Source organism: Lactuca sativa, chromosome 9 (assembly GCF_002870075.4).
Source record: "Lactuca sativa cultivar Salinas chromosome 9, Lsat_Salinas_v11, whole genome shotgun sequence".
Classification (NCBI taxonomy): Eukaryota; Viridiplantae; Streptophyta; class Magnoliopsida; order Asterales; family Asteraceae; genus Lactuca; species Lactuca sativa.
This window is the reverse complement of record NC_056631.2, coordinates 61,752,560-61,778,803: the sequence shown is the minus strand read 5'-3', so window position 1 is coordinate 61,778,803 and position 26,244 is coordinate 61,752,560. Positions and strand designations below refer to the sequence as shown.

The window sequence follows — 26,244 nt, the reverse complement described above, 5'->3', positions numbered from 1 at the left end:
CCCCCTTCACCCTCAGAGCTCCATATATCGTCCAACCCTTGTTCCTTGTGAAATTGAAGTGATTTGGTGTGTTTTCTAGAAGATTTTGAGAGGAAAGAAGAGTAGATCAAGAAGAGAAGAAGGAGGCCAGACATCTTGGTGTTATTTCAGTGATTTCCTTGAGGTATAACTCAGTTTCCCTCTGTTTTCATGCTTATAGTCCTTTATAGCTCCATTAAAGTCCTTCTTGAGCCATTTCCAAGCTTGATTATGAATTAGGGTTTGTAATAAGTTGATTAACCCTTAGATCTAGGCATGATTGAGCTCCAGGAGCTCGGATCTACTGCCTTTATGGAGCCATATTGCATGAAAGCCCTAGATTTACTCTTTTAGTGCATTTTGAGCCCTAAAACCTTCATTGGTGTTTATTTACACGTAAAGTTGGAAACTTTACGTGTTAATCAAGCCCTAGAAACCCAGATCTATGTATGGCATGAGCTGGATTCGAGCAAAATCGAGTATATAGTATTTGCATGTGAAAGACTCGGCGAGTCGAGTCGCGAGTCCCTGAGTTTTCCCCCTTTTCGTGTTTGCGGAGTGGAGTAGTGAGTCATGGGGTGTGACCCAGTGAGTCGGAAGCCAGACTCACCCATGAAGGAACTCGGCGAGTCAATGCCCTGACTCGGCGAGTCCAAGGCAATCTTCTTGCCTTAAGAACAGACCCGACGAGTTGTTCATACAACTCGGCGAGTCTCAGCATGGAGTGTTCTTTGGATGAAGATGAACTCGACGAGTAGGATGAAGGACTATTGGACTTTGGTTTAGAAGGAAAACTCGTCGAGTCAATGCCTAACTCGACGAGTAGAGACGGGATTATGGTCAGACAAAGGGATAGGGACTCGGTGAGTTGGCAGGCCAACTCGACGAGTCTGGTCAACTGGAAGTTGACTTTGACTTTGACTCTTGGCTTGGTTAGGGGTAAATAGTCATTTTACCCTGAGGTCGATTAGCAGTATTTGACTGAGTGTTTTGTGGGGATTATAGCCGGAGGATTTCTGGGGCAGCAGTAGCAGAAGACAGTCAGTTCCCACGCAGATCAGCAGCTACTTTGAGGTGAGTTACCTTCCAGTAGCGGTGGGTCTACGGCCACAATGCCGGCTCCCCAGTAGGAATTGTATGATAGATGTTTGTCTCTGTGATATTCATCTAGGGTTGCTACTACCTGTGATATGTTATTATGCTAGTATGATATGATGCTATGTGCTAGTGACAGTAGGGGGAGATAGTTCCCCAGAATACCGGTTGACAGGGCCGAAGGGGCGGTCATGCCCAGCCATGCTAGATGGATTATGTGATATATGTGTTATGTGGTAGTAGTAGGGGGTGAAATAGTCCCCAGTATCCGGTCGAGAGGACCGAAGGGGAGGCCAGCTCCCAGATATGCTGGTCAGTATCCGGTCGAGAGGACCGAAGGGGAGGCAAGCTCCCAGATATACTGGTCAGTATCCGGTCGAGAGGACCGAAGGGGAGGCCAACTCCCAGAAATACTAGACAATATCCGGTCGAGAGGACCGAAGGGGTAGGTCGGGCACCCAGATATGCCTGACAAAATATGTATGTTATGTGATTGTATGGTATGTGGTATGTTGGGGGTGCTGGATTAATGTCTAAGTCCATAACTATAATTGGTAAGACTTGACCCGACCCGGCATGGTCCATTTGGGTTGCATGGCATCATGCATTTGGATAGACTATAATGAGAGAAATAAGACACTTATGGTTATTACTATATTATAAGTTCTAGTATATTAATAATAAGAATAATAAGATTATTTAATTAGTATTGATCAAGAATGAATCTAGGATTAATTAAGTGATCAAAAGAAGACTAATTAAATATATGGGTTGATTGTGTAAATCATCCATACTTGTATAGTGGGCTAATGCTCCATGGATAATCAAGTTGGGCTAAAACCCATAGGATGGTCCATGGATGCTCCATGGTGTATTTGAACCCATGGATCCAAGGAAATGGAAAGTCATGACAATTAGGGTTTACCCTAATTGTAACACTATATAAAGATCTTATTCTTGACAAAATTGGCGACTAGTATCATTCTAGAAAGGGCTAGCCGATTTTCATGAAGTGTAGAATTCTCTCAAGTTATTCCAAGTGTATTTGGTGTTGTGTGAACCATTTGAGGTGTCACACTTGGGGCACTAGGCACTCAAGCTTCATGAAGACTTTCTACATCAAAGAGGTATGTATTCTATCTTGTTACATTCATTGTTTTGTATGCTAGATTAGGATAATACCTTGGAAGTTCTTATTTGCATGTATAATAGAGAAAACATAGATACAAGGTATTTAGGGTTGCATGTACACTTAGGAGTGTTAGAATGCTCATAACCCAACAGTGGTATCAGAGCCTAGGCTTGTTTTCTTGTTATACTTGCAAAACTGCTTAAAAAATCAAAATTGTTGCTGTCTGATCATCAGACTCGGCGAGTCCATCAGGAGACTCGGCGAGTCCATGCCTAAAAAGTGATTAAATCGATCCAACTCGCCGAGTTGGTTCATGCACTCGACGAGTTGGACCCCCAGACAACATAAATTCGACTTTTTTGGCTGGAATTGGACTAGGAACACTACCCTAAGATGTTTTTGAACTTATAAACTTGTTTTGATGTGGTAATGTTCATGCTAATCCAATTTCAAAGATAATTGTCAATAGATTCATGTTTTGTATTAGTTTAAGGTTTAGACTAATTACATGAAAAAGTTTGATTTGAATTATCTTGTTCTTATGAGTTGCTTAGATTAATAGAAAGTTGAGTGAAATAGTTGTTTTCAATCCAAATTAATCTAAGAGTTGATTCTAAAATGTGTTTTTGTAACTTGTCCTCAAGTTATATGAAAAGTCACATTTAAGTTTCATAAAACTCATAATAGTTGGCAAAGGTTACAAAAATGAAGAGTCTCTTCATTAAATAATAAATAAAAAAAGTGTAACCTTAATTAATTCCATAAGTTATAAAATAAACAAAAGTTAATTCTTTTATTAGTTTAAAGTCTTCCATAACTTGTCCTCAAGTTATGGAACTTGAAGAGTTTTTGGATTAAAACTACTTTAAACACATAAGTTATGGAATTAATTAGTTTTGAATAGTTTCAAAACTTGCCCTCAAGTTTTGGAATTTCTAAAGTTTTCTCTTATGAATACTTTAATTCCAAGTTTACCCTTAGAATTTTAAAAGTTAAAATTCAACCCTTATACTTTATAATATTATAAGTTAATAATATATATATATATATATATATATATATATATATATATATATATATATATATATATGTATAAGAGTAAAGTCAGTCTTACTGCTAGTACGCCTCATTCACGAAGCCGGTCTATAAGGTGGGTATAAGGTTATTGCCTATAAAATGACAACTTAATGGGTGTCCACTCTCACCCACTGCTTGCTTGACTGGTGGAGGGTCGTTAGCCGAACGAATTTGACAGGACTATAATTCTCCCTTCATTAAAAGTATTAATGATAAATACTAAGTAACTAAACCTTTTATAAATACCCAATCTTAGTTACTTAGAAAAATGTGAATAAGGTGCTAATCCATGAAATTACACTTTGCACTTTGTTTAAGTCGGTTAGTGGAGCGTGTGTGGTTAACCGGCACACTAACTCGTATTTAACAAGGTAGGCAAAGGGTAACTTAATGTTTATCATAGTATCGATGGAGCGTGTGTGGTTAACCGGCACATCGATTGAGGGGTAAACACTTAAGGGTACCAAGTAATTTGCATGGTTACTTCACACCTTGTTTTGTGATCCTCGACATCCCAGTCACAAAACCTGAACGGCACACTCGAGATTGAAACATGCCATTGAACAGTTCAATGAATCTTAAAAATCTAGGAGTTTCAAAAACCAATTAAAACCTAATAATACATTTCGTTTATCTTGGTTGAAATTGGTGAATCGTCATTCACCTACCTTCAAATATTTTATAGCTTGGATTACGACATACCTCTTCTAAGTTATAAAATAGTTTGTTGGGTCCTAGCCTTAATATTTCATATTGGGTGTCATATTAAGGACTTAAGATCAACTATCTTGAATATCTCCCAAAAGATGTCTGGTTTAGACATTTATGATCTTCCCAAATCTCTTGAAACAAGCTTTCTTAAATGAAGATGATGTCCCATGGAAATCATACTTCTTTCACCTCCTTCAATTATTCTCCCTAACCCACAAGTTCAAGGTCACTCAAGCCCTATTGGCAAGGCAAGGTCTAGGTGTGTCACATCTTGGAGATGTAGTCACATATTGACAAGCCGGGAGAGTTGGGTGTCAAAGTCTTGAGAAAGTTGGTAGTTCAACTACTTTCTAAGTCACATAGTGAGTTCTTTTGGAACACCTATGAAACAGACTATGACAAGACCCTTAATGATCTTATCTATTTGATAAGATCAACTTCCTAAAACTTTATGGACATTGACAATGATGACATTGGATATCTAGTAAAGCTCTCTCTTCCCAATGGAAAGGGATCGGCCATAGTGAACTCGGTTGACCAAATGGTAAAGAGAAAAGCTAAGTCTGTGATAGTCCCGTGTACCATTATCAAAGGGTCCATATGTTTATATTGCCAAAGAAAGGGACATTGGTTACGAATCTGCCAAATTTATCTAAGGATGTTGAAGTCAATAAGTTTGACTCTACTTCAGGTAAAGTCCACTATCTAACTCTGCTAAGTTTCTATTATGAGATTCTTGATACATGATGTGACTGGGTCACATGGTGATGTTTTAAGAATCAAAGAAAAGTGAAGAAACTTAAAGAAAGAATATGCTGAATTTGATGGCATAGATGGATTTCTATCGCATAGTTTGAAGATCGGATTCTTGAGCTACTTCTTAGGAGTTATGAGATATTGCTTAGGAATAGATAACAACAAGTTTTCATATGGATTGTAAGGATAAGTTTTTCCACATAGTTTTAAAATAAAAGAAAATTTTTGATTTTATTTATTTTAAAATATCCTTACAATGGCATTTGAGGAAAAATTGTTGCTTATATGATTCCATTAATAGCAAGAGTGGAAATATGAAATTGATTCTTTCATTTGTGGTAATGTCTAAATTTACCAAATAAGGAAAGATTCTCATCACCCAAGTTTCAATTGGACCGGAACTTGGAATCATGCAAGTTGTATAGCATGATGAATGAGAACTTTCAAGTATTGGAAAATTAAGACTAATTACTTGTTCACATGGATGTGTGAGTCAAGTGAAGGACAAAGGGATCGAGTACACATTCTTGTGCACTGGTCAAGTCCGCCACAAAAGATCGATAAGACTATTCATTATAGTTTACTAAAGCTCAGTAAATATGATTATACTTACAAGCTTAAGTGTAATTCTGAGACATTGGAAAAGGTTCCAATGTAAGGCAGAGCGAATAAGAAGAATCAAATTAGGCAGAAGGATAGAAGTTTCTCAAATCTGAAAATATGGGAGAGTACTTTCATATCAGTTTTTATGATCATCTTAATGATTTAGAGACCTTATCACAATTCATCCTCTAAGTGCTTTCTTATAGCTAAGAAGAGGAACTATGAATTGGTGAAGTGGCTAAATCAAGAAGATGAGTCATACTTCGTTCCAATACAAGTCTTAGAGTCATACTCTAAGATTGTAATTTGAGTGACATGTCTTAAAGAAGGTTTAAAACACTTGTCAAATGTAAGAGTAAAAGATTTCTACTCTTGTACATTTGAAATTGGTAAGTTGTGATGTTTTGGATAAAACAAAGACCAACTTAGGCCAATTGTGTGAAGTGTTTGTCTTGATTAGAATCCACACTATCTCTTGAATAACTGACAAGAAAGTCTTATATGTCAAGAGGACAGTGGGAATCTTAAAAGTCTTGAAAGTCTCAAGAACTAATCAAGAATAAAACCTAAAGTTCTTCACTAGCGCATAACTTGAGGTTTATAACCTATCGTGTTGACATATTCTGTGCCCATTCCAGTTAAATTTGGCTTTGCATATGAGTTCTTAGAGTTCTCAATTGGTTGCACAACAACTTGGAAGCAATGGCAGGCCCTTGAGCTGCCAGGTGGAAAGAATTTAAGATTGAGTTCAATCCATATGAGTTTGGATTTGTCATTATCCTGTCTTGTGTCTATGGTTTTGACAATTCACATGGATAAGAACACATACACCATTAAATCTAAGTGTCATAAGGTTTCTCTCCGATTCATGAAAATGATGGTGAGGAAACACTTTCACTAAGTAGATTTTAGCTAGATAGCAATTGTGATATTTGCATTCTTAAAGTCGTTAGTGGAGCGTGCATGGTTTACCGGCACACTAACCTGGACTTGTGAGAAGTGGCAAAAAGGTCTAACCATTATGATTACGGCATCCCTCTTCATAATTGTTTAGACACACAAGTGTGCTATCTAAGGGAAGGTGTATGATTTTGATAAAGTTTTATCAAAACAATCTAGTATCAGAAATCTGAACTTTGGTAAGAAAGTCAGCTGATTTCTGGGTACATGTCAAAGCTAGTGGGAGCATAAGTGTTATGCGAATAATCATCATGTTAGTGGGAGCATGATAATTATGATAAGTATTGCAAGCTAGCAATGTTAATTATAGAAAACAAAAGTTTCAATTGGGAAAGAGTTGTTTTGCTATAATTAAGGGAGAGGAAATTATACTTCATCTCAAATCTATAAGCTTAGATCGTGAGGTTTTAATCATTTAGTCAAGGATATATATATATATATATATATATATATATATATATATATATATATATATGAATTTCATGTTGGAATGGCTCAACATAAGGAAATTTTGTATATGAGTCCATTATTTGCGTTCTAAAATTCGATTATGATTACGGCATCCCTTTTCATAATCTGAATTATGAGAACTTGGCAAATTGAAATGGAAATGTTATAGCAAAAGACTGGTTTAGTCTTTATGTGAGACATCATGAATCGATTCTCATATGCTTCAGATATAGGATCGATTACATGTGCTATATTCATCCTTTCTATAATTTTCCAAATGCCTGGGGCATTAAGAAGGGAAAAGGTTTAGAACTGGATATGACTAAAAGGATTAAACAATTGTCGAGGACAATCTAAGGTTTACCAAAGATTGGTTGCTCAAGGACAGTTGGAAGTATAGTGATAATTCTGGAAGGACCATATTGAGATAATCTGTAAGGAGGCAACTCTTGTTCAGAAGTGATAGTCAAAATGGAATCTGGAAATGTTTCAAAGTTAGATTTTTCAATCTGTTTAAGATTAGGAAACTTAATGCAAGAAGGATGTTTCCAAGGAGTTGATCGCCTTTGGAATACTCTGTAATGATTGTTGTCAAGTCTTTCTGACTTTGTGCATAATCATTACAAGAGGATCAATGCATATAAGTTTAGAATCTAACAGATTTCAGTAAATGACATGAATTTGGAATTCTTGTATTTGCAGTAAGGATTTGGGAGTGTGAAAAGAGAATCATTGAAGTTATGTTCAATGGATCCAGTTCACAAAGTAAAGATCATAGACAAACATAGTATGCATACTTGGTGTATGACATGACTAGTGTTTAGAAAACATAGTGTACATGCTTGGAGCATGGGACAACTATTGTTTTAAATTCAAGAATAAAGTTGATAGCTGAAACAGTATACAATGAATAATGTGTAATCATATGGTGATAAATAAAAGGTGTTTTATTTATGTTCATAGGTTTTGATACCAAATTGGATTCAATTATTATTGTGTTTCATTTTGCATGTTTTGACTTCCAGAATAAACTAGGTTATTCTTCCGGGATGACTAAGTTATTCAAACCATCCACAGTCGGTCAAATGTTGGAATTAGATATGAATTAAGACTGTCATGGGTTGGCTTGTAGAGGTTTAAGGTGTTGGACAAAGGGCTACAACACTCATGAGTGCTCATAAGTTCTGAGTATTGGATTCAACCCGCGCTCATTGGAATCACTTCATGGATTTTATCACGAGTGATCATGAGACGATAATATCTTATATTCTTCAAACCTAGAGATATGAGTTGTTACTATGAGTTGGTTGTACATTGATTGCACGAAAACGCATTTGGTAACTCGGTGCTATAAAACGTGCCTTTGTGTATGATTCAACAAGTAGTAGAACAAGCCATATGAGTCGAAGTTTATCCATTCCTTTTACCTTCGGGATAAAAGCGATATCTGTGGGCCCCTCGATGATTTGATGATGACAAATGGAAGTGCTCGGCCGGGCCAGGACTGATTTGATTTGTTCAATTAGTCAGTCGTCATAAATCGGAAATCGGGAAACAACAAATGGACAGAGAGAATGATTATAATCCATGTCTCAGTTCATATGATATCTAGAATGGAGGAATATATGATCCCTTATCTAATGGACAAGTCATTGACAAAGGTTAGAGTTCATCGACAAGGTTAGAGTTCGACAGAAGCTTTTGAGAGCTACGATTGCCAGTCGGTTCCTGAAGTCATACGCAATATTAGTTTTAGACTTATCCAAGTGGGAGACTGTTGGATTAATGTCTAAGTCCATAACTATAATTGGTAAGACTTAACCCGACCCGACATAGTCCATTTGGGTTGCATGGCATCATGCATTTGGATAGACTATAATGAGAGAAATAAGACACTTATGGTTATTAATATATTATAAGTTCTAGTATATTAATAATAAGAATAATAAGATTATTTAATTAGTATTGATCAAGAATTAATCTAGGATTAATTAAGTGATCAAAAGAAGACTAGTTAAATATATGGGTTGATTGTGTAAATCATCCATACTTGTATAGTGGGCTAATGCTCCATGGATAATCAAGTTGGGCTAAAACCCATAGGATGGTCCATGGATGCTCCATGGTGTATTTGAACCCATGGATCCAAGGAAATGGAAAGTCATGACAATTAGGGTTTACCCTAATTGTAACACTATATAAAGATCTTATTCTTGACAAAATTGGCGACTAGTATCATTCTAGAAAGGGCTAGCCGATTTTCATGAAGTGTAGAATTCTCTCAAGTTATTCCAAGTGTATTTGGTGTTGTGTGAACCATTTGAGGTGTCACACTTGGGGCACTAGGCACTCAAGCTTCATGAAGACTTTCTACATCAAAGAGGTATGTATTCTATCTTGTTACATTCATTGTTTTGTATGCTAGATTAGGATAATACCTTGGAAGTTCTTATTTGCATGTATAATAGAGAAAACATAGATACAAGGTATTTAGGGTTGCATGTACACTTAGGAGTGTTAGAATGCTCATAACCCAACTGGGGGAACTCACTAAGCTTCGTGCTTACAGTTTTCAGTTTTGGTTTCAAGTACCTCTTCTTCGAAGGGGAAGGAGTTGGCGCGGTAGCGGCCCATCACACACATTCCTTGTATTCCGCACTATGAGGTCCTCCTGGGAATTTGTACTCTGACATTATTATGTTTTATAAAATTTTTTTCAAGACATGCGATAAATTTTATGAAATGATATGATCGGTGAACGTTTTATTTCTAATGTTTGCTAAGTATATGTTTTAAAAAAAAAGAAATTTTTGTCTCGTATTTTTGGGACGTTACAAAATTTTTGTCATCTTTATTCAGCGAGAGCTACTGAAGCAACATGTATGATCCTGCCAAAATTTTTGTCATCAATACATGACCAAACAAGCCCTATAAATCATGGATCATGTTCCATGCACATGCGACAAACACACTTGAAGACTTGAAGGAGGTCCTATTCAATGTGTATTCAACATAGACTAGGCTAGCCTTACCTATACATGTTTCAACTTTTCTTAATAAAGTAATGAGGACCCTTAATAATAGAAATGCCCTTGCTAACTTACTGACACACCTTATACCATCCCCTTTTTTATCTTACAACCACAACATGAAACCATACTGTTGTAGGAACGATACATCTGCTTCTTTGAATTGCACAAATTACATGTGACTGATACTAGAAAACTCAAGTCCCTTTTTCTCATTCCTTAAAAAAATTATTTATTTTTAAAATATAACTATAAAAATAAAATAAACACTTTAAACGAACTAAATCTAACTAGAAACAAAAACAAAAAATAGACATACCTTTTCATGCATTTTGCTTAATGAGAGACATCAAAAATATAATCTTTGAGAATTTTAGAGTCTCTCAATTTTCTCAGATTTAACAAAATCACTTACAAACCCATTTAAGAATGGGTTTTAGAACATACCTCACTTATTCTGAAGATTTCTGATAAGATGTAAAACAACTAGCTTGAGGTTTCATAGCCCTTTTCTTTTTTTGTTTAGTTTCCTTCACATCAGAGTATGTAGATGTGCCTTTGATAACCCACACTTTCTTTATCTTCTTAGGTTCTAGAGATTCTTTCTTTTCAAAATAGATCTTCTTTGTCTTTATCTTTTTGTTTTTGCCCCTGTAAGAAGTATTATTAAACCAAGAACAAACATTAGAAAACTCAACTTCAGTTCTTCTGATATTTGAAGATGGAACTTGAGTCTTGATGGTGTGAGATGGAGTTTTCACAGCTTTAGATGGCTTGATAGTTCCAAAAGTGTTTGCAGTGTAAACAATCTTATCAGTGTCGGAAGACTTGATAGAGCAAAACTTCTTGGTAGTGCGAACTTTCTCAACTTGAAGTTTGTCAGCGTGAACTGAAGTCGTCCCAGTGTGAGATGAAGCTGAGGGAGTATGACCAGCTTGCGATTTCTTAACGTGAAGCTTATCAGCATGAGACTTGTCAGTGCAAGAGCCACACTGATGTTCATCAAGGTGAAAACATGGGTTTCTTGATGATGAACTTTCTTCAGGTGCATCTTCTGTTTGAACGCTAATAGATGAAAAGCTTTTCTTATTGTCATCTTTTTCTTTTAACTTCTCCTTTAGATCTGACATATCCTTCTCCTTTTCAACCAACTTCTTCTTCAACACTTCTATATCATCTTGGTTCTGATTTATGATTTTGTCTTTCAGATCCAATTCAGCCATGAAGAAAATGGATAAGGGAGCCTTTGGATCAAACATTAGTTCACGAAAAAAAGATAAAGGACTCATATCGATTGCACATTCATTTATTTTACTTTTGTTCTTTTCTTCTTAATTAAAAACTTTTTTTTGTTTATCCTCCCATTTAAAAATAGTTCTCTCATATGAGAGACATTATAAGGACCAAGCATACCTGATACAGTTAGATAATAACAAAGATAAGAAAACATACCATAGTCTTTTCTCTTTGTTTCTGAAGTTGTCTTCATGTCTGGATGATAGTATAAGATATCTTTTTCTTCTCCTCTTTCTGATTTTTGAGTTTCTGTGAAATACTTGAACTTCTGAATCTTTAACAGATCTTAGAACGAATGTTCTAAACCGCTCTGATACCAATTGAAAGTCCCAAACCCTTTGTAGATTCATAGATCAAATATAAACAAGAAAGAACAAAAAAGAACAATGAAGAACATGAAAAGTAAATAACACAAGAGATTCTCCAAATTTTCTCTTTCACCAAGAAACAGTTTGTTTTCACTAAGAAAATAGGCTGTCAAGAAGTAGGTTACGACACCAAGCCGTTTACAAGACACTCAACATTAGGGTTAACCCTAAAGTTGTATATATGATAATCTAATCTAGTGAATCCTTTTAATCAAGGGATTGTATCTAATCTAAATATAAACTAAATAAGTAAATAAGGTATGTATCATATCAGATCTTCTCCAGATTCGGATATCAACACCAACATTTCAGAAGCTGATCAGAGCATCAACTTCAACGTCTGGGACATCAACTTCAACTTTAGTCATCAACGTTAGGGTCAAGCTGATCAGCTTCAGCTTCAGCAGATAGCAAATTACCATCAGTGAGTATCATCAACGTATCATCAGATTAGTGTGTTGTCGGTAGGGTTGAGATTTAGAACCGGAAAACCAGATCGAAACCAGAATCGTTAGAACCGGAATATGTAGAACCGGTCTGGGTCTCGGATTTAAAGAATGACTTTATTTGGGTTCCGGGTAATTCGGGTTTCGGGTCCGAGTAAACTGGGTTTAAAAACCGAAACCGTGTTAGGAACCGGAACTGATTTTAGGGACGAAACCGGTTTCTATGAAAAGTTTAAAACATGCATATCTCATCCGTTTGAAGTCGGGTTGGCATGAAGTTTTTTTCCAGAGTATAGTTTATAGTTTGTACATAATTTTAGACTATAATTTCATAACTTCTGAGTTAATATTCATTGACTTATAGTCCCTCAAAGTCGAGATATCAAAGCTGGACATTTTATGTTTTTCAAATGTCTTTTTGTATCATGTGAATGTTTTAGAACATACATATCTATTTTGTTTGAAGTCAGAATAGCATGCAGTTTTTAACAAAATGTAGTCTAGAGATTATACATGATTTTAGACTATAATTTTGTCATTTTTCGTTTCATATTCATTGACTTATATTTCCCCAAAGTCGGGATATCAAAGCTATGAATTTTCTGTTTCTCAGCTTTATTTTTATATTTTGTGAAATTTTAAAATATGCATATCTAATTCTTTTAAAGTCGAATTATCATGAGGTTTTTTGAAACGTGTGGTTTAGAGTTTGTACATGATTTTAAACTATATTTTTGTCATTTTTGGTTTCATATTCATGGACTTACAGTCCCCAAAAGTTGAGATATCAATGTTGTGAATTTTCTGTTTTTCAACTTTATTTTTATATTTTGTGATATTTTAAAAATGCATATCTAATTCGTTTGATGTCGGATTATCATGAGATTTTTTGTAACGTGTAGTTTAGAGTTTGTATATGATTTTGGACTATAATTTTGTCATTTTTGGTTTGATATCCAATAACTTACAGTCCCCTAAAGTTGGGATATCAAAGTTGAAAATTTTCAAAGTTCAACAACTAAGTAATTACCAAAAAATTCCGGTTTTCTGGGTTTTTCGGTTCTAGACCAACTTTACCCGGTTCCACACGACCAACTTTAATGTTTTCAGGTTTTCCGGTTCTAGACCTACTTTACCGGGTACCTTACCCGGAACCAAACCGGAACCGGTTCCTATATACTGGTCCAATTTCTGGTCCTATAAAATCCTGTTAATCAGTTCTTGGGTTTTCCGGGTCCGGGTCTACTAGTCCGGGTTTGTACCCACTTTCATCCCTAGTCATCAAATGTGTAACCATAAGCGTCTGGACACACTCGTCAATCTTTAGTAGATGGTGTGCTCATGTCTTTGGTGCTGATAGAGTCTTCAGGGTCTTCCAGTCATCAGGGGATGTTCTTCGGTCTTCGACATATGAACTTCCATCAACATATCTTCAGATTAACTAACTAAACTAGCTCTGTTAGATCAGCTTGTCTAAGTTATACTATTTACACTTACTTAGACAAGACTGACTGTCTACAGTGGACATATAAACTATAACTATTAAGTATATATTTTGCATCATCAAATCTAATACAATTGAGTGACCCAACATCCGCACTGTGTGATTTTGGGATTTTGTACTGTGATGTTATTTTACTATGATACACTCTTGGTTGTTTGACATGAATATTGGATATTTTGGAATGAACTAAAAATGATTTTTTTTTTCTGAAAATTTGGGATGTTACAACACAACCACCACAAGAACCATAATCACAAGCTTCAACCTAGTAGCTACCTTGTTTGACTGACCTAGGAGCTTCTGCAGGCTCTCAACCTCACCATTCTCCTTTGATAAGAGAAACTCCAACTCTACCACTTTAGTCCTGTACTTACGCAATTCAGAGTGATCCTCTCCATTGTCCAAATTTTGCTTCATTGAGTAAATCAATGTTTTGTAGTAACTATATTCCAACTCATCATCTATCCACTCAAAGAAGTCGCATTTCATAAGCTTGGTCTGTTAATCATTTAATCAAGGACATGACATAATTGTTAATCAAAAAATATTAGTCTGTTACTCAAGTAAACTGATTTCCAATGCGCCACAATGTTCGTTGCAATGAGGGTTTCTCATAGTCATATTCAGGAGGGTTGCTCACGTTGCAATCGTTGGAACCTTGTAGCCTCAACGTTCGACTGGTGGAGGATGAGAAAGCCATCATAATATTTCTTAAGTTGAAAAACTTGGCTTTAATGGTCGAATGAAGGAAACAATGTAACCGAGAGTGTGCTATATGATGGTATCATTTGTTAGGCAGGTGATGACTGGGTTGTGACGTGGCTGAGTAGCTACAATAATGGTTTAGCTTTTCTCACACGTCGGATTGCCAAGTAAGCTTCGTAACCGGACAACCGACTAAAATCGATCCAAAAAACAAGTGATTTGAAAGTTGAGAGACTAATTAAGAAAAAAAAAACTTGAGTGACCAATCCGGGACAAAGCCAAAACTTCATTGTTCTACAGTGTCAATTTTTCTAAGAAAAAATTTCCCAAAAAACATCTTTATGTTTCATTTTTAAAGTAAATCTAGAAAAAATTCACTTTCATGGTAATTTTAGTGAATATCAATGAAATCATCATAAAAATGAATCATCAAGATATTTTTTTCAGGAATTTTAGTTGAGAGACTAATTAAGCAAAAAAAAACTTTATTAAACAATCCGGGACGAAGCCAAAACTTTGTTGTTCTACAGTGTCAATTTTTACAAGAAAAAATTCCTAAAAAATATCTTTATGATTCATTTTTAAAGTAAATCTAGAAGAAATTCACTTTCATGGTAATTTTAGTGAATATAAAAAAAATCATCATAAAAATGAATCATCAAGATGTTATTTTTAGTTGTGAATCATGTTATTTTTTATTCATTTAGTGATTGATTTGTTTTGTTCGCCAAAAAATATACAGAAAAAAACTTCTCACATTCCTACAAAAAAAAGTTACTCCCTCCGTTCCATATTAATAGTCCATGTTTCCTTTTTGGTTTGTCCCAAAATAATTGCCTACTTCTAAAAATAAATATGTCTTTTACCATACTGCCCCTCATTATTAGTTAAATTACCATAAAATTAAATGCAACCACCATAGAATTAAATGCAACATAAGGGTAAGACTGTCATTTCATTTAATAAAGTTAATGATAATTAATGTTTTCTTAAACTGTGTGTTTTTTGTCTGTGGACTATTATTTTGGGACGGAGGAACTATTTTTTATTCATTTAGTGATTTATTTGTTTTGTTCGCCAAAAAAATATGCAGAAAAAAATTCCTTATATATATATATATATATATATATATATATATATATATATATATATATATATATATATATATATATATATATATATATATACACACACACACACACAACCAAAGAGTTTCTAGCCTAAAGATATCCGTTGTTGCTCTTCCTCCTTGAGGTTGAGGGTTTAAGTCCCGTTGTGAACATGTGTGAGTTTTAAGAGTAAGTTAGATTTACTGTTTCAAAAAAAATATCCTTGTGAAATATACTCATAATTTTTTTTTTCTACTTATCATTCTACCAATGTAAAATGATGATAGGTGTTTTGAAATATAAATAATTTGATCAAAATATGAGTTTGTCACAATTTCAATAGAGGAAGATTATTAAGAAGAAAATATTTAATTTCTCGTATATTAAATCCGTTTGTATTTCACTTTGTTTTCCAATGAAGTGTGTTATATTGGGGCGTTTCTTGGCAGAAGCCAACTTGCCATTCGAAGATAGAGCACTTGAGGATTGATGAGAGATAAGTTTTGACGTTATTTTATGGCCTTTGTATATAGTCAAATTATGTCTTGCGTATATTTCGAGATTGATTGGACATCTTTTGTTTGTGTATAAACGTTTTTGGAGTTTTAATTGTGCTATTATCTTAAACCTTTTTTTTTTCTTTTCAAAGTATAATACTAGTACCATTTTAATAGTTCATACAGTGAGCTTTTTGCTGTATAACTAATGTCGAGTTGAAGGATTAAAGATGTAGTGTATGAAGTGGAAGATGAGTGTGTTTATGTTTTCCCTGAGTTGTCTTGTATGATTAATATCTCCATGGATAGGTAGCCGGTTAGGTTGAGTATAATGGTAGGGTTGGTGAAATTACGTGGAATAGATATTTGACACATGATGTTGGTGGGTGGGTGTGCAAAGGTCTTATAAAGCACGGTCGATAGATCATCATAGATGGCCCCGTCTTTATATGGTCCCAAGTTCAACAGCTTCAGTGTCATCCAAAAGAAATTAACGTAGTTGTGGTATATTGCAACAAGACATCAACTCTATAAAGATTATTACTATTATTATTATAGTAACATGCTTTTCGTAATTATAACTCCACGTTGTTTTCTATCATTGCGTCTAAAGATTTGTATGTAAATTCCTTAATTTAAGTGAAATTTTCTAAATTGCAGTACGCTTTAAGCATTTTTTAAATCTTATTATATAATAATGAGCAGATCGAGATTCGATCATACCTGACACAACAAACAAATGTACACTTCCCCCAAACTCGTTCCATTAAAAAAGTCGCCCAAATTTTGTACTACAAACAAACTAACAACACTAGGGTTTTAGTTTTACTAAAATTAAACCCTCCTAAAACCATTCCTACAATTTCTCTTATTATAATCCGATAGCAATAATAATGTACAAGATCAATAACCTCATGTCCTTGGTGTCAGGTCACCACCATTATAATCTAGAAAAATTTACTAAAACTATCAACGGTAGAAACTAACATTTTTAACCACCCTATATAAATTTACCTTATTACCCTTCTATCAACGTCCCAACTTGTTCTCCAGTCAACGCCTTTGAAACATTCCCAGGCTCCAGCATGTTAAATATCACAACTATAAATATAAAAAAGATTCATCTAGGTAAAAAAAAAACAATCTTTATCTTTTTTTTTTTAATGATTTATTCAATAAACTAACCAGGAATCGCATTCTCTTCACAAAATTGAATCGCCATTAAATCCATTGAAGAGCAATCTCTAGAAACCGCATCACGAAAGGAAATATGATCCAATGCTACATTGTTTTTATCGCATATACCATTTACATTTGTACCTTTAATAACCGCATCTGCGTTGACTAGTCAACAAAACAAAATAATTTTATCTCAAACTCCATTATTTTTTTATTTAAATAATAAAAAAAACTCAAAATAAGTATTAATCTTACTTTCAGAGGCTCGTAAAGCTGCTGCTGTATCAGTTGTAAAAAGTGGGTTCCCAGTGCCCGCCCCAACACCGCCAAAAATGACAACTCTACCCTTGTCCAGGTGGCGCATGGCACGTAAGCGGTTATATGGTTCAGCTATTTCTGGCATCACAAAAGCACTTTGTACGCGCGTTTGAATATTCAATTTCTCTAATGCTGATTGAAGTAAAATTGAATTCATAACTGTTGCCATCATGCTGTAAAAAATCATGAAGCACAGGATTGGAATTTATAAAAGAAATAGAGAAATTAAATGAAGAGAAATAAATAATTACCCAATTTGATAAGCTGTTGGCCTATCTAAATCAGTTGCTGACACCCAAGAATCCCCACAAAAGAAGTTACGCCCTCCGATGATAATAGCAACCTAGAATTAGAAGTTGTAAATATATTAATGAAAAAAGAATTTAAAAAAAGGAAGAAAAGAGAGATAGGTTAAAGTTAATTACCTCGACACCACAACGAGATGCTGTTGCTACTTCTTCTGCAATTTGTAAAGCAACCTAAAAGTGGAAAGATTTGAGTTTAGAATGTAGATTGTATATGGAAATGTATTTTAAGAAAAGTTAAATAGTTAAATGAATTTGGACCTTTGGGTCAATGCTTTGACCACTTCCAGCTAATGAGGTGCCACTGACTTTAAAGACCACTCTTTTCCATTTGGTGTTTGTGGTTGTTTTTATGTTGTCCAGAACAGGAATGCTGTTGGGGGTAAGCCTTTAAACATGTGGATCATATATATATAAGAACACAGAAGAAGGTTTGATGTATTTTGCATAATGATTACATGTTTGTTTCCATATGGTTTGTCAACTTAGCAATCGTTTTAAAGGGATTGATATATGATAATGCATTTGATTGTGATCTTTAGCCTGTTCTTGTTCTTGTTTCTATGTAACTATCCTAAAAAAGCTTTGAACTTTATCCAATGTATTAATCAGAATTTGTTTCAATCTTTTCATGGTTTTGTAATTCATGCGAGGGCATATAAGCATGTAGTAATACAATCCTTGGTGAACAAATCATAATAAGTATTACCAGATTAAAGATGTGATGAACTGGAATAAGAATTGTGAAGGAACAAGGGGATTTTTTAGTAGAAACCTGGCAGATCGTCTTGGCCTCTGAGCGGAGGAAACTCCGATGGACTTATCATCGTCGGATGCTGCTCCGCTCTTGGTGATCGTCGCATTTCCAAACACTCGTTCCATTTTTTTGAACCAAATCCAGCTACTAACGCTACCACCATTACTCTCCATTCTCTGCGTCTCGAGCTTATACCTCTTCTTCAAATTATCAATTTTGTTCTTGCACTGCTCGATACTCTTACGCGAATGTTTATCACAACCTTCGGCAACCAATTCAGCCACCACTTCCCAATCTTTCCCTCGCAAATTACTCCGATTCAACGCCATGTATTTGTCCGTGTATGAGTCAAGGAGGATCGCGATAGCAGTATCACTCCACTCCTCCCGCTCCTTCCGGTGATCTCCACCTGCGCTGGATTCGTGTTTCGGTTTCTTGCTCCGCCTTCCATTCGGAGTGATTTCACCAGATTTCGTCAGGTCTTCTCCGGTCCCCGGAGAATTCACGGCGGCAGGCGTGGCGGGAGAATTTGCCGTGGCGACGATGGCCGTGGAATCTCCGTTGTTGATGTTATTACTCCCTTCGCCGATCGGAGGCGATTCAGCATTTGTTGATTGAGCCATTGAAGGGAGAAAGAGAGAGTAATTGGGGTTAGGGTTTCTGATTTCTCCGACGAGGGGAGGAGAAAATAGACAGACGACGTTAACGAGCCGTTAAGCGTTACTTAGGTTGTTGGCTCAGCTGTTTCGTGCCGTTAAGGATTTTCCGTCACGTCTCTGTAAGGAACCCGTCAAAGTGTTGGGCTGTACCCTAATCTTTGTACTAATTTCATTTCAACCCCTCAAATCTTTGTTTAAGTTACGAATGAGTGCCTTAAAGTTAGAAATCACTCATTTTACCCTTCTATGGTCTTTCGTCCAGAATGGTGGACTTTACTACTACAAGGGTTGTTCGGATACAAATAATATAAATAAAAAAATAATTGTGTTTTAACCTAGTAAAAACTGGTAATATTTTAAGAATTTTAAAAGTCATGAAATCTATCATTTTATTTGCATAAAAGTTACGATCAAGATAAACAAGTTGATGATCATGATGATTCAATTAACCGACCTTGGATCATCTATTATGACCTAGTCATCTTTGTACGTTAGTTTAAGCTTCATTTATTTTGTTAATCAAGGTAAAACGGATTTTAAGTTGTGCATCTTAATATCAACTAAGAGACTTTTAGATCATTAATATCAATGATCCAACCGAAAATAATACGTTACTCAAACTATATCACACTTTAATATTTTGACCACCCTATACGATCACCTAATAAATGTAAAATATTTTGTTATTTCCACTAATAAAAACTTAGCAAGTTCAAAACACTTGTAGTTACGACCACCCTCTGTCGTAGTGATAGATGCAAATCATATGTTCTCAAATAAATGAAACACAAAAAGTTTCATTAAGCAATGATGGGTCCACAAATGCCCTACATCGCGATAAAGTAGTGACTATATAGTGTAAGTGTAGCCCTACACCACATAGGAGGAAGTTATTTACCAAATGTTTGTCGTTGATGGAGGATGTGACCAAGCTACATCCACAAAAAGAACCAAGCTATAGTAAAATGAAAAGAATATTACAATACGTGTTTGCAGCCGGTCCAAATATGTAATGGGTCCAGATAGAAAAAAAATGGGCATCTAGAGTCATAAATATAATAAAAATTAAATCGAAAATTGATACATCGTTATAAAATTCAATATTATTATTAAAAAACACAAATATGGTAAAAACAATACAAAAACAACTAATTTAAAGAAAAATATTTCTCATAACATTTTTAAATAAATAAGTTTGTTTTTTCTTTATATAATTATACCATATAATTTAGGAATTTTTGGCATTTTAGAGACACAGAATCTGAACAACCGTCTGGATTGCCCACCATCATGGTCGATCTTGTATGTGTCCAGTTAATAATGTAACAATGTAAAATATATTTACTATTTTGTAATTTTCTTATTATTTGAGACTTATAGCTTCGATCCTAGAGAAGAAAGTGAGAGGGTTTACCAGCAGTGTACACCTTCACCCTCTGCTAGTTGACTTATGAGCCCTCCCCTCTAGGCTGACAGCTTGCAGGTTAGTATGACATCCAGTAGGAAGTCTATCTTTTTGGGATGCAGAGGCAATGAAACGAGATGAAATGTTATATAAAATATAGATAGCTTATGTGCATGTTAGTGAAAAACCTGGTTGTCGAGTCATTCAGCTAATGTATGATTCCTAGTTCGATCAAAAAAGCCTTAGAAAAAAGGACAGGGAGCTCTAGCCTATTTCAATTTCCGGATCTAGCTCACTCTCTATGTTGGAGTATTTAAATCTCAAGTAATTACCACTAGACCACTTTAATGGTCCGTATAAGGTAATGATCATTAAGCCCTTGAATAACTAATCTCTAGTTTTTGAACAAGTTTTAAAGACTACTCTCTAAATATTATGTTGAAGCCTTACTTTTGAATAGCATATTACTTATCAACATACAACTACACAAACTACCATTACATTAGCACTTCAACACCATTCAACATCTAATGATCTAAAAGCGACCACCAAATTTAAAAATATGGCCATGTGCCTCTTATTCAAATATTTTTTTCATTACAATTAAATTATTTAATTTCTTTTATTTAAAATTTTTACTATTAAAACTTTATTACATGAATTTTTTAATAGTAACAAAATCTTAAAATAACAAAAAGTTAAATAATAAATCATAATAAAGTTTTTTGAATAAGAGAGTATCTAGTACTTATACATTTTTTTAATAGCCAAATTTTATTAAAAATAAACACCGTCAATGAGCTAGTGAAACAAAATATAAATTACAGCAAAATATATGATTTTTTTTTTGTTTCTATATGAAAACACTGGAAAAAACACAATAGTATTATAAAACATCACATCTTTTCTAAACAAGGAAGGATCATAACTACAAGTGTTACGAACTTGCCAAATGACACAAACAGTAGCGAAATCAAAATTTAAGAATCTCAAATCATAATAATATATTAAAATATAATGTTATACCCGAATAATTAATAGGTCTAAAAATTTAAAAGACAAAATCACAAAGAATTAAAAATTTGTCTCTATTAACCTTAAACTTCAAACATTTTCGACTAACTATAAGCATCAACTCATATTCATCCATTAACCTCCAAATATTAAAATAAGTAATTATAACATAGATACAAATGGTTCATTTTAGAAAATTAAAAAATATATATATAAACATAAGAAATAGTACGTTATGCATTTTAAGTTGTGCTTATATTTGTTTAATGGAATAGAAATCATCTATAATATCAACAATCTCTCTCTCTCTCTCTCTCTCTATATATATATATATATATATATATATATATATATATATATATATATATATATATATATATATATATATATATATATATGTTAACAACCAAACGACTTATAAGAAAATCATTATTCATGGTATTTTGGAGTCGTGTTTTCTTAATTTTCATTGTTGAAAATGCTCTTTCAGATGTCGCTATAGAAACATGGAGAGTCAATATAAGACGAATCAATTTATCAAACAAATGATAACTATCTGACTTTTCTGTTTCATGTAGGCCTCTACACAACTCATTAATTGTAGAAGAATTTTTCTGTTAGTTTATAACGTTGTAACTCAATTTTCAACAAATTTCTTTCGTGCACTGTAAAGCCCATAGGATAATATGATGTTGCTAATTTACATATGTCCTCAACATTTAAGGATTTTCTTGGATCTAGCATAATACTGGGACGGAGAAGCTTTGTTGCAGACTCATTAAATCTTGAGTTCAACTCTTGCAACTTACTATCAATTGTAGTAATGAATAGTTCAACTCGTTAGTGATGCTCTGTGGTTATATTGTCTTTGTCACGACGTTGGTGAATTAAATATCTATACGTTTCATTCATGTTAGGGACATGAATTCTATTTTTCTCACAAAAAAACAAATCACTTGGTCCAAAAGCAATTGCCAACCATCAGTTCTCAACTTTTGAATTAATATTTTTGTTGTAGAAACCATAGATAGAGCATTAACAATATCAACATATTTTTGTTGTAAAATTGACCTTTTTAATTAAACCCGACACCCCCTGATGTCTCCGCCAGTAAACCCAAATCCAAAGTTAGATTTCTTCATTGCAAAAAGTTGAGTGAATATCCACCCAATAAATAAAAACATATTATAAACATACACCATATTATTTTTATTAGAAATCATAACGGATTGACAGAAGCCCCATAACAAGCAACTTTACATTATAAGTGTGGCCCTAAGCCCCCTATGAAGGAAGTTACTTGCAGAATCTTTGTTAGTGGTGTCATTTTAACCATGAATTACAACAAGTTATATTTAGATTTATGTCCTGTCAATAACTTTTTAATAATGTATTTTGTTAAAAAAATCTTACTATTTAATATATCTGATAAATTTGATTAATCAACCAATCAATTAGTGACAAAGATTTAATCATGCGATGTTGTAGGGTCATAGGAAAGTGTTGATGAGCAAATGAGGTAACATAAAATACAACTTATGTTTAGTGGTGTCATTTTAACCATGAATTATAACAACTTATGTTTAGATTGATGTCTTGTCAACAACTTTTTAATAATGTATTTTGTTATAAAAATCTTATTATTTAACATATCCACTAAATTTGATATATCATCATCAAGTACATGGAGATTATAGAAAAGGGTTACACAATACTATTATAGATCATACCTCTATACATTTAGTTCAAGACAGAATATTATTAGATGTCCAAAACCACATCAACCTCAGTTCTCAAACATCTTATATCTATAGTAAAAACCTTATAATTTCACAGTTAAGTGTATATATATAAATCTACCCTATTACGACCACCTAACAAGAAGCCAATAACACATATATATGGCTTTCAAACAGAAAATTATGAACTTGTATTGTAAAGAGTGTACCCTAATCATCAGTCATCAACACCATTCTCACACTCCAAACTTTTTGCATTAACTTCCCTACTAAACCTCCATATATAATTAAGCCCCACCAAAAGCTCAACAATCATAGCTTCAATCTTTTCTTGATTTGCATAGTAAACAGTTTGCACTAAAAGAACATTGGTTCTAGAAAGCAAATTTTGATGCTCAAAACTTCTTTCACTTTGCCATCTTATCATATTATGAGCAAGTGGTGATAACCAATCCAAAATTCCCAACATAGCCTCACTCCATTCTTCTGCAAGATCATTATCATAAACACAAGAACCCATACTTTTTGCATATGGTTTTAACCTTCCCCTTAAACCATTTCTCACTGTTTTAGGCAACATGTTGTATAAATCATCTCTTGCATCATGCCCAATCAAATGAGGTGATGCTACTAATTTCTCAAGTACTATAATCACATTCGCATAGTGTAAAGCTAAAGCAACAGCACCAAGGGTTTCTGGAGGAGGAGGGGCAATTTGGGGTTTTTGCTTTTTGCTAGAAAATCTTGAAACTTGATTGTGGGTCTTTGAATTAGTACTTGAAAGATTAGGGGTGATGCTTTTTCCATGGATCTTTGATGAATTATTCCACCATTTTAGCCCGGATTTAGCAGCTCGAGTCAAAGGACCTGATTTTGATGATGTTGGATTCGCGATTGTTCCTGAAAAATAACTTGTGTTTCTTTGTTTACCAAGTGGGCCCGAGTAGAATTTTGAAATCGGGCCGGATTTGGCATTAATGTTACCCAAGGGACCTGAATTGAACATTGTAACTGAAGATTCAAGAAACCCAGATACGGATTGATTGCGTGAAGAATCTATCACCATACTTTCTTCAATTTGAGGTAAGACATGAGTGATTCCAAATACGTGTCCAATTCTAGCAAAAATGGTGAAAATAGATCTTGCAAGAAGGAGGACAACATAGTCGTATGTCCTGTTCCATAATGAGATCTCTTTCAAACGCCTCACTTGTTTCTGCTTCAATGTCACCTTCTTTGTGTATTCAGCTACAATTATGGTGTCATGATCTTCGTTGTTCTTCATTCTCTTCAACATTTGTTCAAGCTCAGTTAGGGTTTCCATTTCTTGATATAGATTTGCATTAACCATGATGAAAGTTTCCATCTTTTTCACTTTTGTGTTCATCTTCTTCCAAGAAACTTGCCATTGGTATTGATCAACACCATGTTTGATCAAATCATCGTATGCACGTTCAAAGCAAATTAGAAGGGGATCTTTGCATTTCTTTGAGAGTCTTGTTACAACTTTTGCAATGTTTTCTAAGTTGTGAAGCATTTCGGTGCAGATTAAGTCTACTACATGATCATCGTCTTCTGATATGAGCTTTTTGATGCCTACTGAGTTGCTGATCTCTTCTCTTAACTTCATGACTTGTTTATCTGTAAGGGAGTTCCATTGATGAACAAGCTTGGACATTACACTTGCTACTTCAAACACCAACACTCCAATTCGTGCCTTTTCTGGACCATGGTTGTGGTTCTTTGAAGGTTTCCAGATGCTATGAAACCATGATTCGGAAACCATCGAGAATGTTTAAAGTAAAGATCTTGGAGTCAAGCTTGATAGTAGTTGCTAGATTCTGATTCAAAATGTAAAGATAGAAACAATCAAAAAAGTAATCTCAAGATTAATTTTGTTGTTGTGTAGCGTATATAGGAAGTATAGCAAATTCAGTATGAACAGATTTAAAAGGTAACCTTTAGATGCATGCATGAGAGGAAGTATAGCATTATAAAAAGTTCAACCAAAAGTAACTATAAAGGAACAAAGTCTTGCTGGATTAAACCCAAAATCAACCATAATCGAATTTGGCTAATCAGTAGCAAAAATCAACCCTAATCAAACCAATCCAATGATAGGCTTAGGTACTCCAGTTGCATGACCTTGAATTGGGATTTGAAGTAACCATATCCAATTTCATGATTTAGAATCAAAGTTGAGCAAAAATCTAAAATCTTATCTAAAAAGATCCATTTGGAACTCCAATGTCTCAAAGACTACGTAATTTACTGTTTGTGAATCCCAATCAAATGAGTATGAAACGGAAAAAATGGAAATGAAATTCAACCAAACAGAACTTTATTCCTCATTCCAATTTCCAAGCTTCCGAGCTCAAAACCAGTCAAGCTGGTATACAAATCCCCATTCCAATTCCAAACCTATCATTTAATACTCCCATACACTACTGAAACAAGAAAATGTCAAATTACAACTATTAAATGAACGTGTAAACCAAACCCTAGCCCCACCGTTTTTTACTAATGCAATGACAGCTGCGATAAAACATGCAAATAAGAAAAGAGAATCAACGGAATCTTCATACGAGAATGAAAAAGAAAACTCACCGATTCTATGAGTAGAAAAGATGTAGAATCTTAAGCACAAATTTCGAAGTGTAGAGAAGAGAGAATGTGTGTTCTTCAGTTGAGGAGGAAAGGGGGAAGAAGCTGCAGTGACCACATGGAAGGTTAAGAAGAAACCGAGTGAACTTAAAAATAGGAAATTAATGTGATAGAAAGTTTTCTTTTTAGTCCTTCTAGTTTAATTAAATGTTCCTTCAGACCCCTCTATTACATGGTGCAAACATGTTAGAGTGAGTATGAGTTATTTTGTTTTTTAATTTTTTTTTATTTTCTATCGACCACTATTATTTATTTAATTATTTTATTTTTATATTTTATATATTTAATTTTAATATTTAATAATATTTTTTTATTAAAAATATATATTTTTTATTATTTTTAACTGGATAATTTATTTGCTAAATATAAGTAATATTTATCTATCAAATATAAAATTCATATCGACTATATAACATTTACAAAGCTTTATTTATTTTTATTATTATGT

At 34.1% G+C, this 26,244-nt stretch overlaps 2 protein-coding genes across 3 annotated transcripts; both read right to left on the bottom strand.

Annotated features, from left to right (window-relative positions):
* Positions 1-16,609: 16,609 nt before the first annotated feature.
* Positions 16,610-19,008, bottom strand: LOC111903011 (uncharacterized). Of its 2 annotated transcripts, none has more exons than XM_023898805.3 (7): positions 18,334-19,008; positions 17,820-17,931; positions 17,679-17,732; positions 17,505-17,596; positions 17,191-17,426; positions 16,942-17,100; positions 16,610-16,857 (listed from the first exon to the last, which is right to left on the bottom strand). In XM_023898805.3, the coding sequence occupies exons 1-7, from the start codon at positions 18,936-18,938 to the stop codon at positions 16,775-16,777; spliced, it is 1,341 nt and encodes a 446-aa protein (XP_023754573.1). In that variant the 5' UTR covers positions 18,939-19,008; the 3' UTR covers positions 16,610-16,774. The 2 variants fall into 2 exon arrangements, with proteins under 2 accessions (XP_023754573.1, XP_023754572.1); XM_023898804.3 differs by having other exon boundaries at positions 17,820-17,946; positions 18,334-19,007.
* Positions 19,009-23,084: 4,076 nt separating this feature from the next.
* LOC111903013 (uncharacterized) lies at positions 23,085-25,880 on the bottom strand. The gene is made up of 2 exons (XM_023898806.2): positions 25,740-25,880; positions 23,085-24,973 (listed from the first exon to the last, which is right to left on the bottom strand). The coding sequence occupies exon 2, from the start codon at positions 24,916-24,918 to the stop codon at positions 23,350-23,352; it is 1,569 nt and encodes a 522-aa protein (XP_023754574.1). The 5' UTR covers positions 24,919-24,973; positions 25,740-25,880; the 3' UTR covers positions 23,085-23,349.
* Between the last annotated feature and the right edge of the window lie 364 nt (positions 25,881-26,244).

What these genes read in the sequence shown, in the direction of transcription:
- LOC111903013 (XM_023898806.2), bottom strand. Translation starts at nt 24,918, where the DNA reads ATGGTTTCCGAATCATGGTTTCATAGCATCTGGAAACCTTCAAAGAAC.
- LOC111903011 (XM_023898804.3), bottom strand. Translation starts at nt 18,938, where the DNA reads ATGGCTCAATCAACAAATGCTGAATCGCCTCCGATCGGCGAAGGGAGT. An exon ending in GTCAAAGCATTGACCCAAAG is followed by an intron (nt 17,733 to 17,819) that starts GTCCAAATTCAT and finishes TTCCACTTTTAG; the next exon opens with GTTGCTTTACAAATTGCAGA. An exon ending in CCAACAGCTTATCAAATTGG is followed by an intron (nt 17,427 to 17,504) that starts GTAATTATTTAT and finishes GATTTTTTACAG; the next exon opens with CATGATGGCAACAGTTATGA.